Below are 18,493 nucleotides of genomic sequence, written 5' to 3'. Positions count from 1 at the left end.
ATTATCTTACAATATATTAGCATTTAGAGCTGATACAGTTTACCAATAGATATGTCTTCCTCCATACTATGTTCAATCTTGATTCTTGAATGTTCTATTGGAGAGGGAAGAAGAGATGGATCTCTCAAACATAATTACAACTCCTTTGAGGTTATTTAAGACAGGTAATCACCACACGTACTGAACAGGCATGTGTGGATCCCACAGCCTGACCCTAAGAGGAACACCTTCTATCCTTAACAAAAAAAAAAAAAAAAAAGGAACACCTTGTTAGAGTATAAAGATCGAGATGAATCGAGATCCGTAGATATCATATCAACCATCCAAGATATATGAAGATATTATTTATACTTATCCTAGATAGAGTCCTAGGAAAATAAGATACCCGAATCTCTCTATAAATAGAAGTGACCTCTATGTATTTTACATTGAGTTGAGTTGCATTGAGTCTTCGAGTTTGTAACCAATCAATCCCACGATTGTGGAGATAATATAATATAGCCATTCATGACTTTCTCCGTGGATGTAGGTCGTGATCCTCCGACTGAACCATGTAAACTATTGTGTTATTTATTTAGTTCGTATCTTCTATTCTAGCGACTAACATGAATTTTCACATGGTATCAAAAGCAGGTTTGTTAATCCTGTGGTTTCTTAGCTTCCGCGCTTTTCCGACTAACAACTCTCTCTACAACTTTGGACGATTCAATACTGTTCTAAAGTTTGTATCCCTCGAATAACTTGTTGTTCTCTCTCGGTTATCTCTACTTATTGGAACCGTACTTTTCGCCGATCGATTTTCCGGTTGCTCTACTCCCATCATGGAGTTAGTAATATTCTTCAATCACCATTCTGTGATGCTGCTACTCGTTCTTCACTTTATGTTTTTCATCTTTCCTCGATGGGATTGAGATCAAGTGAAGGTTTGTTTCGCAGTAACAAAACAAGTCTCTTCGGTTGCAAGAATGGTGATTCAACCAACCAATTTTTCAGCAATTCGCCAATTCTTCTACACACATCCAGTACAGTTGGAAACATGTGTGTTTTCAGCACCTATTCTAATAAGGGGGGGCACATTCATCTCCTTATGGCTATTCTATTCAACCTCCACTTCCCGTTGGATATTCAATGCTAGTGGGTCTAATATTAGCCAATATTGTGAGCAGTGCAAAGCATCAATGATCACCTTTGATTCAAGCAAAGACTTAAATCATACTTCCTTGGAAGCCCATCCTTATAGTTTACATCATGACTATTACTCAATCACATGGAGTATGTTTCTAAAGTACGTGGGAACCTTATATGAGTGGCTCATCATTATGCTCAAGACTTCATCTCTCTCTCGACTTCATCCGAGGTTCATCTTTTCCCATCTACCCAAAAAAAAAAAAAAAAAATTGGTGGTACGATAGTCATCTCCATTCAACGGATGTCACCTCTTCAAATCTTGCCGACTAAAGTAGGTCAGGCCGATCCGGATTTGAAGCCGATTTCATAACAAGGATGGAATTCGACATCAGTCAATTTTCAGTCTTTTCTTCTTTAAGGAATCCATTCCAACCTCTTCCTCTCGGTTTGTAATCCGACGAGTTTATATCTCTCTCCCTCACGATATCACTCGTGGATTGTAATCCATCCAAGATATATGAAGATATTATTTATACTTATCCTAGATAGAGTCCTAGGAAAATTCATGTTAGTCGCTAGAATAGAAGATACGAACTAAATAAATAACACAATAGTTTACATGGTTCAGTCGGAGGATCACGACCTACATCCACGGAGAAAGTCATGAATGGCTATATTATATTATCTCCACAATCGTGGGATTGATTGGTTACAAACTCGAAGACTCAATGCAACTCAACTCAATGTAAAATACATAGAGGTCACTTCTATTTATAGAGAGATTCGGGTATCTTATTTTCCTAGGACTCTATCTAGGATAAGTATAAATAATATCTTCATATATCTTGGATGGTTGATATGATATCTACGGATCTCGATTCATCTCGATCTTTATACTCTAACACTCCCCCTCAAGTTGGAAGCGGAACTTGTGGAGTTTCCAACTTGAAAATTGTACTTGGAAAAGATGGGTGTTGCTCGCATACGATCTTATTCAAACTTGAACTTGAATTTTAGTTTTTTTTTTTTTGTTTAATGTCGAACAATTGTCAATGGTGCTCAATTCTTTGTCTGCAACTTGAACTTGTAATCGCACATAAACTTGATATAATATTTTTGTCTTTCGTCAGCTTGAATGTCATTCTTTTCTTCTTTGCTTTATTTCTTTCTTTCTCGAGCTTGAATAAAATTTGGTGAGAGGGAGGTGAGCTTCAAATTTATCAACAAACGAAGGAGGAAACGATACCATATGTAGTTGATGATGGAAGAGAGGAACCGGTGGATTCATCTTGAGGATCCGTGAAGAGGATGATGAAGACATAGTGTCACAAAAAGAAGAGAAAGGTGACAGAAAAATTATGTCGCAACTAGAAATAGTTGGATATAAGAGACAATATTGATTTGTCGCAGAAGGATTTTGCAATAGCATGAGCAAAAGATGTCACACAAAACTGTGGTAAAATTTTGTCACAAGTAAAAGAGAAGGTGACAGAAAGATAACGTCTCGAAACCATGTGAAATTTCACACTCACGTGAGAGAAATCATGAGGGAGAGATTACAATCCACGAGTGATATCGTGAGGGAGAGAGATATAAACTCGTCGGATTACAAACTCGAAGACTCAATGCAACTCAACTCAATGTAAAATACATAGAGGTCACTTCTATTTATAGAGAGATTCGGGTATCTTATTTTCCTAGGACTCTATCTAGGATAAGTATAAATAATATCTTCATATATCTTGGATGGTTGATATGATATCTACGGATCTCGATTCATCTCGATCTTTATACTCTAACACACCTTCTAAACATAATAGAAAGAGTCAACTTATAATTGCAAAAAATTTGATCGTCTCAATAGTAGAGTTCTTAAATTCTGTGTTGGTTCAGCAATGGCGGCCCAGAAATTTTATTTTGGGAGCACTTTTAGTTATAATAAGCAATTGTAAATAATTCAAATATCATGATGTGACGTTCAAGCGAGTGATTTTTATATCTTACCAGCTCGACCACTGCTAACTTGTGATGTCTTTATTATATAACTGATTTGTTCCTGTATCTGAAATATGGATTTCGCGTTGGCCGGTGGGAGCACGTGCCACCACGGGTACCGACGGGTCCACCATGGTTGTTTGTTTTATACACCCTCCGTCCCATCTTGTTTGGTAGTTATTCCTTACAAAGATGTCCCATAATGTTTATTCACTTTCTTTCTTTTTATAACTTTCATTTAAATATTAAAATGATGCCACTTCAAAAACCATACTTTATTTTCAATACCAATAAAAGGTTCTATTTTTTTTAACGAAGGAGGTAAGTACCTCTATTTATTAACTACTCGAGCTTAAATTCATGTTGATAATGTCTATCTCCAACTGACTTACAACGCAACTAGTATTCTGAAAGATCTCGTAGTTTGATTTAGATTTAAATTGAATGTAAACTTAGCTAATAAGTGAGCTACATTATTAGCCTCACGATTCCAAAATATAAACATATTATTTTGTAGCTTTAATGTTTCCTCTTTGATCTCCATAATGATTGGCCTAATTCCCCAAAGAGTGTCATTTGAATTACTTGAGCAAGACTTTATAATTGTCATCGCGTCACCCTCTAATATACATTCATATTTCGGGATATTCAAAGCAAGTCGTGCAGCTAACCATGCTGCAATTGCTTCTGCCTCGGTGGAACTCTAGTACCCTCCTTTTCTGCAGCATATGCTACCACCTCATACACCTCTTAAAGCATTGCTATCACTTTTTGGCTTTTTTTTCTTGCATTTTCTTCTTCGTTGTCTGTTTCTTTTTTTGTCAAAAATTTTCTATAACCTATAGTGAAGGAGATGTCCTTCGACCAAAGCTGCAATGCGAACAATTTGTCGGATAAGACAATTGATGAAGAAGATCATCAATCTGGACGATTTAGGGATCGTAGTGTTTAGCTACAAACCAACTACGATCGTCGAATCACGAGGCGATTCGCGGCTAACTTCGTCTGGATCCTACATCGGTTTACACAAAAGAGTGTCGATTTGATCAGAAGACATGACTAGAGGGCTGTGACATATACATAAGGATTGGATCCGGATATATGTCCAAAAGACCAAGCGAAAGGCTTAGGCAAAGATAGTACGAAGGTTATATGTCCAAAAGACCAAGCGAAAGGCTTAGGCAAAGATAGTACGAAGGCTGGAACTAAGGAGTTTTGGGTCGGGGCCCTAAAGGCCCATTACTGGGCCGACCAAGGCATGGTCGGCCATACTAAGAGGGGGCCAGCCAGACCTTGCCCACTAGGGCATAGGTTGGCCGGCTAGAAGAAACTTCTGGAAGAGGTTTCTAAATATTGAAAATCCTAATTCTGTTTCTATTTTGGAATTTTAGAAAAACTAATTAGGGTTGGAATCTAACTTTAGGAGTTTATATAAGGGTCTCATTAGAACTGAATTAGGTGTGAAAAATTCTCAAAGAGATTTCTGACTATATCTACAACATCAAGTAGAGAAAGAAAGAGAGAATAGTTCACAACTATCTATCTCGTCTAAAGAAGAAGGTGTACTTCGTCTAACAACCATTAAAGTTCTAGCTAACTTGAAGGTGGGAGATCAAGTTGATTACTCTGGTGTCTCAAGTAGAGGAGCTACAATTGGAGCTCTTGGTCTTCTTATTCAACCGTTTAAGTGCCTGAGAAATAGCGGTTAAGGTAATCTCTAAACTAATTAGTTTCATCTTTAACTTATGCATGAGATTTTGGGGATACTAATGTTAGACATTAGATGTCTGAGATTCCGCTTAGAACACTAGGAGACGTCATAACCCAACATGCAGGTCTCCATTGTTATTGATGAAGGAGGTAAATAAAGGGAGTCAGTGCGGCGTACAGGTTTCTTACGAGAGATTGTAGGGGTTTTCTTGTTACCTTGGTATCTCTGCCTTCTAATTTGATCTAATTCTTCTTACACTTTCAGGAGGGTTGTCAGCATCATATCCATAGCATCAATGTTTATCCTTTTTTCCCCTCTCAGATGGGTTATTTCTTCTACTAGATTTCCATAACCAGACATGGTGAGGGCGGGTTCAAGTGCTAAAACTTTTTTAAGATTGTCAATTTCGTTATAAAGAATGTGCGGGCCGGGGATGCTGAAGTAAGACCATCTTCCTCTACCACCAAAGTGATAATGTCAGGAAGTGGCTTTCCGAAAACCGTCTCTGTTACCTTCGATTTAATTGTTCCTCCTTGTCGTCGGGTACTTGATTGGGTGGGAGGGACAACTGGAAAGACTCTCTAACGCTCAAGTCAGTTTAGTGTTGCAGGTTCAAAATCAATGAGAAATCAAGAGTTAAGGATCGAGATCCATTTTCAAGGCAAACATTTGTTGTTTATATAGGTTTGCATGGTGGTGGTGAATTATTGACTTGATGAAGGCCATGTGGAATAAGCGTTAGTGGAATCTTTCTGATCATGATCGTATGATCGTCTCTTTTCGATATGGCTAGCGGATATTCAACACTATCTGACCTTTCGCGTAATGAACATTTTTGTTAGGCGTAGTAGATATTAAGGTTTTGAGCTTGCTTCTACAGACATCTTGTGCCAAGGCTTGCAGAGCTTACTCGGATCCACCCTTCGGCGGACCTTTAATTCATGATAGTCTCTAGAAAACTTAGGTCGACCTCCCGTTCCAAGGCTAATGATCTAGCTCACATTTGCCATGGGCACCTGGGTCCATTGTGATTATGCCCATCTTTTTAAAATGATTTCTGAATTCGTTCGGGTTATGCCATAAAACTAAAATCAATGTATCATATTTTCTCGATTATTGTTGAGCTAATATTTCTATTCTTCACTTTCGCGTTATCTTACATGATCTACATCGAAGAGAAGTTTTTCAACAACAAAGTCTATGGTAGCCTCATTTAAGAATTTGTTAAAGATTTGTCTCATGATATTGTCCTCCAAATTTAAGTTCTGGCTTTGTGCTTAGTTCTATTTGTAGGAGGATAATATGGTAAGAGAAACAAGAGGGAAAAGAAACCGAGGGGAAGAGGAAACTACCTCCAAAGAGGAAATCAATGTTTTTTAAGATTTATTTTTTATGTTTATTTAGTTTATATTCTTTTCATGTTTCCATATCTTATGAGATACATACAATCTATTATATAAAACAGAAGGGAAAACGATGACTGGGACAAACATCCTTATTTAATTATGCATATTGTCTAGAAGCCCTTCTCAAAATTTAAAATATAGTCCTTCGTAGAAATATAGTTACCTAATTAAAAAAATATTGTTACCTATTTAAAAAACAATAATCCTTTCCTTCTTAAAAATAAAATAACTAATTTAAGTAAATCTATTATATAAAACAGAAGGGAAAACGATGACTGGGACAAACATCCTTTTTTAATAAAGGATATTGTCTAGAAGCCCTTCAAAATTTAAAATATAGTCCTTCGTAGAAATAAAGTTACCTATTTAAAAAACAATAATCGTTTCCTTCTATCGAGACTCAATAACTAATTTAAGAAATAAAGTAACAAAATAAATTTCAAGGGTTAAAAAAAGAAATTGAAATCTCTCTCTCTCCCAATAGAATAATAACTAATTTAAGAGAAAAGAAACAAAAAAGTAATACAAAAAAATAATAACTAATAAAAATCTCTCTCTCTCAATAAAATATAACAATAAATTTCGTAACATTTGATTGATACAAGTGTTCGTGCCGTAGGGCACGGGATATACACTAGTCTATTATATAAAACAGAAGGGAAAACGATGACTGGGATAAACATCCTTTTTTAATAAAGGATATTGTCTGGAAGCCCTTCTCAAAATTAGAATATAGTCCTTCGTAGAAATAAAGTTACTTATTTAAAAAACAATAATCCTTTCCTTCTTAGAAATAAAAATTCTAATTTAAGAAAAAAAGAAACAAAATAAATTTCACTGGTTAAAAAAAGAAATTAAAATCTCTCTCTCTCTCTCAATAAAATAATAGCTAATAACACAATCTAAAAAAATAATAAAAAAAATAATAACTAATAAAAATCTCTCTCTCTCTCAATAAAATATAAACTAAATTTCGTAACATTTAATTGATACAAGTGTCCGTGCCCTAGGGCACGGGATATACCCTAGAAATAATCCTTTCCTTCTTAGAAATAAAATAAGTAATTAAGAAAAAAAGAAACAAAATCAATTTCAAGGGTTAAAAAAAGAAATTAAAATCTCTCCTCTCAATAAAATAATAACTAAATTTAAGAGAAAAGAAACAAAAAAATAATAACTAATAAAAATCTCTCTCTCTCTCTCAATAAAATATGACAATAAATCTCGTAACATTTTATTGACACAAGTCTCCGTGCCCTAGGCACAGGATATACCCTAGTATAAAAAAAACGAAAGTAGAAACAAATCAAATATTAGAAATCATTGGTAATCAAATTCTTTCGCATGTCCTAAAAATTATTTATTTTCAAAGCTGACCAAAAAATAATATGAAGTATGAAAGCAGTACATTCTCACAAAACATCAAGAGAACTTCGGAGTGTGCAACAAAAGTCTTGGGGTGGAGAAATATTTTTCTGTGAGAAAATGAGTCCACGTTAATGTCCTTTAGGACTATTTTTAAGGCTTCTACAGTATTATAGGTGAACTATTTGTTATTTTATGTGTTTATCACATTCACTTAATGTAATGCTTCTAATACGTAAGAAGACGATTTTTGTATGTATTTTTTTGTTTTTTCTCCATTTTTCTTACTCTAGAGTCTAGACTCTAGAAGATATGCAAAATATATTTCGAATACATGAAGGCATTTTGTGCAGTATATAACTGCATGCAATATGTAAAAAACGTATCAAAATTTAGTTATTGATTATTGGGTTTTATTCGATTGTTGGGAGTAAATTTGTAATATGTGGTTAGGTCCTTCAACCCGAAAAAATGGCTGCAAGATTATAAATTGTAGTGCAAAAGTGTCTTAGTTTCATTCTAAGAAGAGAGCTGCCCTTATCTCTGAAAGGCTTCAATGAATGTCTCTTACACATGAGAGAAAGAGAGAGAGAGAGAGAGGTGGAAAAGGGAGTTTTAGTTCCATTTGTACTTGGTAATTCTAAGTTAGAATCATTAATTAGGGTTTTTAGTGGGTTGGGTACTTGAAGTATCCTACTAACTAATTGAAATAGAAACCTAGGCCCATCTTTTGAAATTCTTAGAATCTTAGATAGTTTTAACATTCTTCTTATATTCTACATACTCAATGCAAATGAAAAATAGACAAAAGTAAAGAAAACTTTCTTTCTTTCGCTAGTCTTATGCCAATGAAACAAAATTTAAGAGCTTCCAAAGAAATGGAAACCTAGGCCCATCTTTGAAATTCTTAGAATCTTAGATAGTTTTAACATTCTTCTTATATTCTACATACTCAATGCAAATGAAAAATAGACAAAAGTAAAGAAAACTTTCTTTCTTTCGCTAGTCTTATGCCAATGAAACAAAATTTAAGAGCTTCCAAAGCAAGTATATAAATTGACCTTAACAGTCTGAGGAATATTTGTCGTAGAAAGCAATTTAGAACTCACAACTGTGCTAACTACTGCTTTTTATTTCACATAATAGTCTAGGACTTTTGGTTCTTAGCATTTATGGATATAAAAGTATTGGAGAGTATTTTGTTCAAATTGATTTTTGATTAGAGTTAGGTCCAATGAGATTTAAGAAATCTTTGGTGGTTGCCAAAACTCAGTCAACTTCAGTTGATTAAGTCATTATGGATTTTCTTTTAGGGTTAATTCAAGTTAACACCCAATTAACCTCGACAAAAAAAAAAAGAGTTAACCCCCAATTTGTAACTAATTGAAAATATGGCTCTCTTCCTTGTCCAGCATTCCATTTGAGCCCCAAATCTGTTATTTGTTTATTTTATTTTTTTGAGGAATCGACTACGATCTACGTTAGTTGTACAAGACATTGATACATCACGAAGATGTGATAAGCCCGATAACCGCCTAAGTTAAACTTATAATGAAAGAGGCCTAAAGCCCGACACAATTATTACATAAACTTATAATGAAAGAGACCTAAAGCCCGACACAATTATTACATTATATTTACCTTTAATAACCTAAGTTCAATAACCATGGATTCCACCTGGTGGGAATCGAACCTAGGACCTCCAGATTTTTAGAGTTTATGTCAGCACTTTGAACCACTTGAACAACCAAGTGTTGACAAAAACTATTATTTGTTAGTCATACTCAAGTGTCAACATCTTCTTCTTCTTATGAACATTCTATAGACGCCTCCTATTTCAGCGTCCTATTTAAGCGCCCCTAAACTTCTTTTAGAACAAGCACCCCTATTATATGAGGAAACTTCTTTTACAACCATCAACCCCTTCAAGAATTGGAAGAGGAAATAATAAAAGAGACACCTGAATTTAATGTCTGCCTCCTCTAAGAAGTAGAAAGGAAAGAGAAACAAACAATTTTAGTTGTTGCAATGGCTTACTGTATTATTTTAACATCTGTAGACACACTAAAAATCGTACGTCAAACATAATTACAGAATGTGAGTCCTGTTAATGACATTCCATTTCCCATTTCCCATTTCCGAGCGCCAAACATGAGTTTGATTTTCCGCTCGTTTTTATACAATGCATAAGCTTCAGACCTTCGGAAACAGCAAAACATAAAACATAAAACATAAGAACAAATACCATTATAGAGTCGTGCTGCCCAAGCACAAACAACATGAATCAACGAGAAAAAAAAAATCCCTTCAAATTGGATAAACCAGATTTGGGTATCACACAATGAAAACAAAAGGGTATTGAAATCATCAAACACTTCTACGTTCTTGACAAGAAATAGTGAAACTCCTTCATCAACTGATTCCTTGACCTTGTTTAGTCTTCCCAATCTCAACAAGCAAAGTCAATAAAGCTTCACACATTTCACACGCATCTGGTTCACTAATATCCTTCCTCCATGAAGAATATACCATCCATCCATGATCAAGCTTTCGATCTGGTCGAACTACTACTGAACCTGGAACTTCTGCATCACGACATGTAACCAACCCGTCGCTTTTCTCACCATATCTTAGCTGCAAATGAAATGCAGATAAAGCCATGGCAGCAGATAAAGGAAGAATCACGGGCACTTTCCGTCCAGCTTGGTTGGTATCAGAATCCTCCTCTCCATTAAAACTAGAAAAAGGAAACCATGGAACTTCTGCATGAGCTATATGCGACATCGTGGCAAGAACACCTGGGGCTACACTTGCTTCGGTATTAAACGAAACTAGAGGGATATTTTCGGGTAGTTTGTGCTTTGTGATGAACTCCTTTCGTTTCTCGTATGTTAGATCATCCAGGGCTCGCATGTCGCCCTGCAGCGAAATTTCTGATAACTTTAAATATTTTGGTGAGATAAAGTCATAGCACCTAGAAAGATTATCTAAGAATCAAGAAAGCAGTAGAAATAAAGACACAAACCAAGAAATCAAAATGTTAACTAGGGAAATAATATTCAGGTTAGTTTATTGATGGGTAACACCATAATGTGATAGTAAGAAGTCGCAAAGATGACCTTCTCCAGCAGAAATCTTCAACACATAGCATCTTATAAGAATCATGCCGTTGTCAGAGAAATAAGTTTCTCACTCTAGGGTAGAAGATAGTACCTTGATCAACTTGCATATCAGGAGCTCCATGATCCGTCTTGTTTCCCTATCGGCAATCTGGCCTTCACGAAGGATATCAGAAGCGATAGGAGTTCCTGCATAGGGGCTCTGCACCAGTGCTAATCCTGCAACTTTGTCTTTCAAGTCGGACCAATAAAGTGATAGGGCAGCTGCCGCATCGACTCCACCTTTGCTATGTCCAAGCAACATAACTCGTTTGCCAGATCCCCAATATAGCTCTTCGATATATTGTTTCAGTTCCCATGCATTATGTTCTAGTGCTGCCTGAATCACTTGTACTTGTCATATAACCAAGCATTCTTCAAATTGAGGTAAGATTGGGAAGCATGAATAACTGAGATGAAAGATTTTAGATTACCTCGCTATGAATCTTGGCTATATGGCAAGCGAGACCCATCTTTGAGAAAAAACGCTTCGTGCTCACGAAATATAGTGGACTGAGATTGCTAAAAAGTCCTGCTAACGGACAAGTTATAAGACTAGGGTTTTGTTAACCGATGTGGGGAGATCAATGATGAGATGAGTGCTTAAAGATTAACGAGAATCTTCTCACCTGGAATTAATAAATAGACAAATGAGTTAGGAAGAGTGTGCTCGCCATTTCTGAAGAGCAAAAGACAACAGACAATAACGAATTGATCAGATTAGAGCATATGGTTATAGCTTAATAATCAGATTACAGCAAATGACTATGTATCTTAAAAATAAAAAACCGACATCTAAAAGTCCAGAAAGAGGAATGAATAAAAAAAAAAAAACTTAGTTGCAACCTATGTAACCTGGACATTCCTTTACAAAGTTCTTATTGATTGTCCGGTACTCTGATACAAAGTTGCCAAACATCCAGCCGCTTCAATGATGATCATGTGAGATTTTGTCTATCATAATATAACACTACTTGATCCAGAAGTTAAAATGAAATATTGTTCTAATGTAAATCTCGCGGCGGAAGCAAGCACAAGGCGACTTACACAATAATAAACTAAACTATCGAAAGATAATAATCAAAACTACAATATTTGTTTCAGGGGTATATAACTAACTCCATAAAGAAAAACAACTCTTCAACTGTGAAACCCCAAGCCCAAGCAGCTATACTCTGATACTCATGAAGATCACTAGGTTTAACTTGCCAGACATCCAGTCGCTTCAATGGTTATAATGTGAGATTTTGTCTATCATAATATAACACTACTTGATCCAGAAGTTAAAACGAAATATTGTTCTAATGTAAATCTCGCGGAGGAAGCAAGCACAAGCCGACTTACACAATAAATAAACTAAACTTTCACTAAAAATAATAATTAAAACTACAATGTTTGTGTCAGGGGTACATAATTAACTCCATAAAGAAAAACAACTCCTAAACTGTGACACCCCAACCCCAAGCAGTTACCGATATTGTCCCACTTTTACTACCTCACACTGGTACAAGGTTTTGTTTTTGGCGAGCCCCCCCCCCCCCCCCCCCCCCCCCCCCAAGGCCTCGGTACTTAGTAAGCTTGAGTGTACACCTATAATCCATGCTCTGGACACTCTCGTGAGCGATATAGGACTATCGCAAACCCCCCACCCTCCGCAAAGAGCCGTCCTCGGCTCTGATACCACTTGTGACGGCCCAAGTCTTAACATTTGTTGACATGGCCCCCGCTTTTACACACCTCACAAAGGTATGGGGTTTTGTTTCTGGCAAAGGCTCCACAAGGTTTTGTTTTTGGCGAGCCCCCCCCCCCCCCCCCCCCCCCAAGGCCTCGGTACTTAGTAAGCTTGAGTGTACACCTATAATCCATGCTCTGGACACTCTCGTGAGCGATATAGGACTATCGCAAACCCCCCACCCTCCGCAAAGAGCCGTCCTCGGCTCTGATACCACTTGTGACGGCCCAAGTCTTAACATTTGTTGACATGGCCCCCGCTTTTACACACCTCACAAAGGTATGGGGTTTTGTTTCTGGCAAAGGCTCCACAAGCCCCCCCTCCCCCCCCCCCCCCCCCCCCCCCCCCCCTCCAAAAAAAGGCCTCGGTACTTACTAAGCTTGAGCGTACACTTGTAGCCCAGGCTCCGGACACTCGCGTGAGCGATGTGGGACTGACTATCACAATCCCCCGCCCTCACCGAACAGCCGTCCCCCACCCTCAGCGAACAACCATCCCCCACCCTCAAGGAACAACCATCCCCCACCCTCAGCGAACAACTGTCCTCGGCTCTGATACCACTTGTGACACCCGAAGCCTTAACAGTTGTCGATACCTACTACCCAAATAACTCTTTTAAGAATCCTCCTAATAGCATATACGAAAAAAAAATTAGCAACCAATTCTAAATTTAAAATGGAATGTTAGTTTAAATAAAACAACCAAGGACTCCCACAGCTGATTCAAATCATGTACGACCTAAAAACTAATGGAAAAATTACGAATAGGTGTGTTCCCCTTTTTGGCCTTCTTCCCGTCAACATATCTGACACTTCCTTTTAGTGTTGGATATAGATATACTACCTCCACGTTACAAAAGCTGCACCTATGATTTCACAGTAATCAAAATAGTAAAACCTATGCCAGTACTCTGTATAATCCAGAACAATTGTGATCCTCATGTATTGCTAGTCTGCTACGGCCCGGAGAACCACGAAATGGCAACTGGGTTTATTTATATTATCAAAGAATACCAGTTTCCAATATATCATAGATGAATAGAGATGATACCAGCTAGTTACCTTATGCCTTGAAGTAACTCCATGAATCTGGATGTCCCATCCACCACAGGTGGCAAACCAGGAGTCCGTTCCAACCATCCAATATCATCAATAGATCCATGCAGTGTCTTCTGAATGCGGGAAATAATACTGGGAATACCAGATGGTTATTGGAAGTGGACAACACTATAACCTAGTTAAAAGAAATAGAAACCACAAGAAGTTCCAGCAAGTTTTCGGAGTTAATAACCTTATTTTACCTCTGAACTCGAAATTGAGCGTGCCTAATATGATAAATGGTACACTTCCACAGGGAAAATGCTAATCTGCAAGCAAGTTTGAGGCCAAATAGTGGGAGCATCAACCTGTAAAGTGAATGAAGGATTTATCAGTCCAGTAAAAACTGCAGGCTTTGCATTACTTAACAGACTATTACTAAACCTCATGGACGTGGTTTTCTGCAAAATCAGCTATGATAGGACAGAAGAAAATGTGTGCGTGTGTGTGTGTGCGTGTGTGTGCGTGCGTGTGCGTGTGTGTGCGTGGGCGTGGGCGTGTGAAATAGAGAGAGATAGAGACCTAGATAGAGATAGAGATAGAGATATATATATATATATATATATATATATATATATATAGAGAGAGAGAGAGAGAGAGAGAGAGAAAGAGGTGGTATATTTTTTACTTGTCCATGTAGACCCATTTTCTGGCGTGCTTCTCTAAATGTTTCTAACTTCATGAAAGGTAAAAAAGGAAGGTTTGAAATTGACAAAACTTTGACACATTTACGAGGAAAAACACATCGTATCATTTATCTTTATCACAGAGTTCATCGACAAATTTCACCTTTGAAACAGCGGTAAGAAGACCGAGTCAAGTAACAAATTTAAAAAGAACAGTTTGAAACGAAATAATCAGTCATCCTAATTTAGTGCCATAACGAAGCACAAGATGTCAGATATCGTACCCTTGAAAAATATAAGGGACACCCCCAAGGCCTCTATTTCTCTGAACGACTTCGGAACTTCTATATACAAGCGAGTTGTACTCATTACTGGGACTTCTTTCAAAAGTTACGAGGCTTCCTCCAGCTTCAGAAAGTTCAGAAGAAGAACATATATCAGAAACAGAAGAATGAATGCAGCTACTTGGATATTGTTCGGAAGATGAAACCTCCAAATCTTCTAAACATCTATCAACATCTCTGAACACAAGATCCTCTGCAGCAAAATAGTTCAATAAACACCAATCATGTTTCCTTAACTATAGACAGTTCGTAGAAAATACTGATAAATTAAATAAGTGTTCCAGTTAGTAATACATACAATTTGACAAGGATAAAAAGCTCACCAATGAACTGTATGAAACTATGGTTTATAGATGTAGACAAGGACAAGAAACGAAAAAATATATCATCCACAAATTTCACAAATGCAAAATGTTCAGTAAAAAAACTGGCGGTCCTCACAGCATCACAGCAGACCTGGTAAAGAATACTAGTGTTAGACATGTCCTCTAGGAACTCTAAGCTTTAAAATTAAAATTTACGATAATCATGATAACATTCAGATGTTGTCGTCGCATAATATCTTCAGGCCTAATCCGAGGTTTATATTCTGTAGTCCGTGCTCAGACTGCTCCCAGCCAATGTGAGAATATTTCTTAACAATATAATCCAGTTAATAAAATCTTTTTCCTAGTTATTTGTTCATCAAGTTATGTTACGAATCAATCTTCGCTCACCCAAAGTCTCCAGGTATGAGATTTTCAAGGAAGTTAGAAGTTATTATGCATCGCAAACCATTTCTTAGTTAATATTGAAACTCACTAAAACTCATTTAGCAAAAGAATCAGAAGACCAGTCTCACCTGTAGTTTATCTTCAGTTTCCTGACTTTCGGAGAGATAATCATCACTTGACTCGAAACCACCATGCTGCAACTAAAGCAGCAAAAGGGAAGGAGAGCCGCAGAAAGAAAAAATAGGTATCTGTCAGAATTTATTAGTCCGCATCAATTGAAAGGATACATATCCAGTTTTACTCAAAAAGGAACGGAACGGACACTCACTGTCATAGGAACAATAGATACTTCCCCATCGAGACATAAGTCACCCATAAATGGTCTTACTCCTGAAAAAAGCAAATTCTTACAGTTAGGATAATTTGGCTCGTGTTTCGGAGTTCAGTACATATGAATGTATTATGCAGATAAAAGTGATGAACCCCTTACGAACGACACAACCAACAACACAGTTCCCATTTCCCGCAGGTGGATCATAAAAACAAGGATAAATCAATGTTATTAGATACTCTACCCCCTTCCCCCCATACCGTAAACTGGATTCCCATACCCTTTTTGGGTTGGTTAGCGATCCAGTACTCCAAATTTAGTATACCAGAATTTTTTACTCTTAAGTAGCTCAATTTCTTTGTAGGAATCTATAAGCTCGACAATTTGTGTAATTAGCTAGTTTTTTTAAAAAAAAAATTGAATTAATATAAAAAGGAGGAAAAAAACTATACAAGGGTTGGGGAGGACGGTGGATCTCTCACGACATCCACGCCTCCCAATTACTCACTTAGCTAGTTAAGATTTAAGTTCTATAGAGATAGAACGTCTAGGAGGTATACTCCAAGCATACCCAATACTCACATGATAGCATATCGTGTACCCGTTACACGTAACATGTACAGGAGGAATCCACATACATTAGGTAAAATTGTGATGAATAGCATAATGTCAGCAAACAATTTTATTCAAAAGAAGTCATTCAAGAGAATCAAATTGAGGTAAATGAAAGAAAACTAAAAACAAGAAATACAAGTAGGACATCAAGAACAAATAAGTGTTCCTTTATCTGTAATAATGAGGTAATTAAATCAATAACTAGTTCATAGATCAATAAGATTGAGTACAATCAGGAGAAACACAAACAAACTGAAGGTGAAAAATTAAGAGCAACCTATATGAAAAACTATTAATTTACTTAAATCTTCAAAAATATAGAATGACTTACCCACAAATGAATGCAAATTCTAGCTGAAAAATCTGCAAAACCCACAAACAAAATGAACTTTAGGGTCCAAAAAACTCAAATATATATAGAAAATGTAAGTACAATATCAAAAAAAATGAGAAAGGGTATAGAAAGGAACAAACTCTGGAGTGTGGGGAAGAAAGAGCAGAGCAATGAATGAAAAAAAAAAAAAAAAGATTCAGCAATCCTGATCCAAACTAACTAAATCAACATCGTTATCCAGTTAGACCCCATTATTCTTTTACCCAATACTAATCAGTCCCCACCACTCCCCATACAACGACAAACACAAAAATCGAATTGAAAATGGGGATATAAGGAATTCAAGATCTTTGGAGAAACCCCTCTTTTTAAGTAAACACAAATAACTTCATCTCAACAAAAGAGAGTTTTAACTGTCACTCAATCTACTGCCACCACCTACGTTGTGAAAAAAGAACACAAAAATTAAGGACTGGAATCTGTAATTGTGTTCCGTTTAACTGAAACAAAGGAGGGTTATTCAATTTTCACCTCCTGAGTCATCCATCGTGAATTGGGAACTTCAATTTCAAGATTGAAGAAACGTGGCGAGTAGTGGTGGGTTAAAGAGACAGACGTCGTTAAAGCTACATTTCCCTATTGTTTAAGGTTTTCCGATTGGCCCCAAAAAGCACTCTTGGGTCTAAAATATGAGCCCCACTCAACATTTGGTTTCCCCATCAACCAAAGAGGTTGACAATATTGACATAAACTCGAAAAGTAGAGATCCTATTATTCTCGTAAGAGGTAGATTTATAGTTTATTAAGTTTGGGTTATTAAAGTATAAATACATAGACCTTTTAGCCATAGTTTAGTTGCGCTTTATGTCTATTTTTATAAGAGTTTAAATTTGACAGTTATTGTGTTTATCACATCTTTGATATATCTATGATTGTGATGATTGTCGTAGATCATGGTCAATTCAAAAAAGAAAAATTTATGGGCCCAAATAGGACCTAACTCTAGTGACGAAAAAAATAATAAAAAATTCAAAAGTCTAATAAAATAGAGTTAATTCTTTTTTAGCCCCTTACTTTTTGACCAACTTCTTTTTTGACCACCTATTTTTCGTAAATTCAAATTTGGCCCTCTTTTGTTAACACCGTCAGTTAACTATAATGATTAATTTCTTTTTTTCATAATTACCCTTCTTATAAAAGAGATTTTTAATTCAAAATTAACCCCCTTTTAAATAAATGGGTTAATTATCAAAAAATTCTAATATTTTGGAACAAATTTGGGAGCCAAAATGGAATTCATTTAAAAAAAAAAATTAAATACATAAAACACACCTCATCTCCCCCTCTCTCTCTCTCTCCTTCATTTCATCACCTTTCCTCCACATCATCTCTCGCCACCTTATCATCTTCTTCGGTGAAGGTTGTCGATCGGCCAAATTTTTCGGCGACCTTCAAACTTAAAAAGAAAATAAAAAATTCTTTATCTTCTTTTTTCTTCTTCTCTATATTCTCCTTCTCTCTATAATCTCTATCTCTCTCTTTCTATATCTCCGGCGAAGGGGATGAGCCCCTTAGTCGGAGTAACTAGACCTTGAAGGAGAGGGAGAGAGAGAGAGAGAGAGAGAGAGAGAGAGAGAGAGAGAGAGAGAGAGAGAGAGTAGAGAGACAGAGTAGAGAAATAAGAAGAAAACAAAAGAGAGAGAAGAAGAAAAAGAAGAGATTAAATTTTTTTTTTTAATTTGAAGGTCGCTGAAAATTTGGTCTACCACGACCTTTGCCGAAGAAGATGATGAGGTCGCGAGAGATTACGCAGAGGAAAGGGTACGAAATGGAGGAGAGAGAAAGAGATGAGGTGTGTTTTATGTATTTAAATTTTTTTTAAATGAATTCCATTTTGGCCCCTCTAGTTTGTTCCAAAATAATTAGAACTTTTTGAAA

At 36.5% G+C, this 18,493-nt stretch overlaps 1 protein-coding gene across 9 annotated transcripts; it reads right to left on the bottom strand.

Moving 5' to 3' along the window:
• Positions 1 to 9,707: 9,707 nt before the first annotated feature.
• Positions 9,708 to 17,222, bottom strand: LOC147556641 (uncharacterized). Of its 9 annotated transcripts, none has more exons than XM_086657566.1 (12): positions 16,696 to 17,222; positions 16,553 to 16,584; positions 15,604 to 15,665; positions 15,404 to 15,475; positions 14,886 to 15,018; positions 14,503 to 14,755; positions 13,796 to 13,900; positions 13,557 to 13,685; positions 11,393 to 11,442; positions 11,198 to 11,295; positions 10,819 to 11,103; positions 9,708 to 10,524 (listed from the first exon to the last, which is right to left on the bottom strand). In XM_086657566.1, the coding sequence occupies exons 3-12, from the start codon at positions 15,649 to 15,651 to the stop codon at positions 10,018 to 10,020; spliced, it is 1,680 nt and encodes a 559-aa protein (XP_086513692.1). In that variant the 5' UTR covers positions 15,652 to 15,665; positions 16,553 to 16,584; positions 16,696 to 17,222; the 3' UTR covers positions 9,708 to 10,017. The 9 variants fall into 9 exon arrangements, with proteins under 9 accessions (XP_086513692.1, XP_086513699.1, XP_086513696.1 ...); XM_086657573.1 differs by having other exon boundaries at positions 14,886 to 14,902; positions 15,404 to 15,523; positions 16,696 to 17,191; XM_086657570.1 differs by having other exon boundaries at positions 11,198 to 11,298; positions 14,886 to 14,902; positions 15,404 to 15,500; positions 16,696 to 17,191.
• Between the last annotated feature and the right edge of the window lie 1,271 nt (positions 17,223 to 18,493).

The sequence above is a fragment of the Eschscholzia californica genome, unplaced genomic scaffold, assembly GCF_041429995.1.
Source record: "Eschscholzia californica isolate CP2 unplaced genomic scaffold, dmEscCali1.0.p SCAF_2, whole genome shotgun sequence".
NCBI lineage: Eukaryota > Viridiplantae > Streptophyta > Magnoliopsida > Ranunculales > Papaveraceae > Eschscholzia > Eschscholzia californica.
Note: the sequence above shows the minus strand (reverse complement) of the source record. Positions and strands in the feature narration are given on the sequence as shown.

What these genes read in the sequence shown, in the direction of transcription:
- LOC147556641 (XM_086657565.1), bottom strand. Translation starts at nt 15,651, where the DNA reads ATGGGTGACTTATGTCTCGATGGGGAAGTATCTATTGTTCCTATGACA. An exon ending in TATCTATTGTTCCTATGACA is followed by an intron (nt 15,476 to 15,603) that starts GTGAGTGTCCGT and finishes TTGCTGCTTTAG; the next exon opens with TTGCAGCATGGTGGTTTCGA. An exon ending in TGATATGCAAGTTGATCAAG is followed by an intron (nt 10,525 to 10,818) that starts GTACTATCTTCT and finishes ATTTCGCTGCAG; the next exon opens with GGCGACATGCGAGCCCTGGA.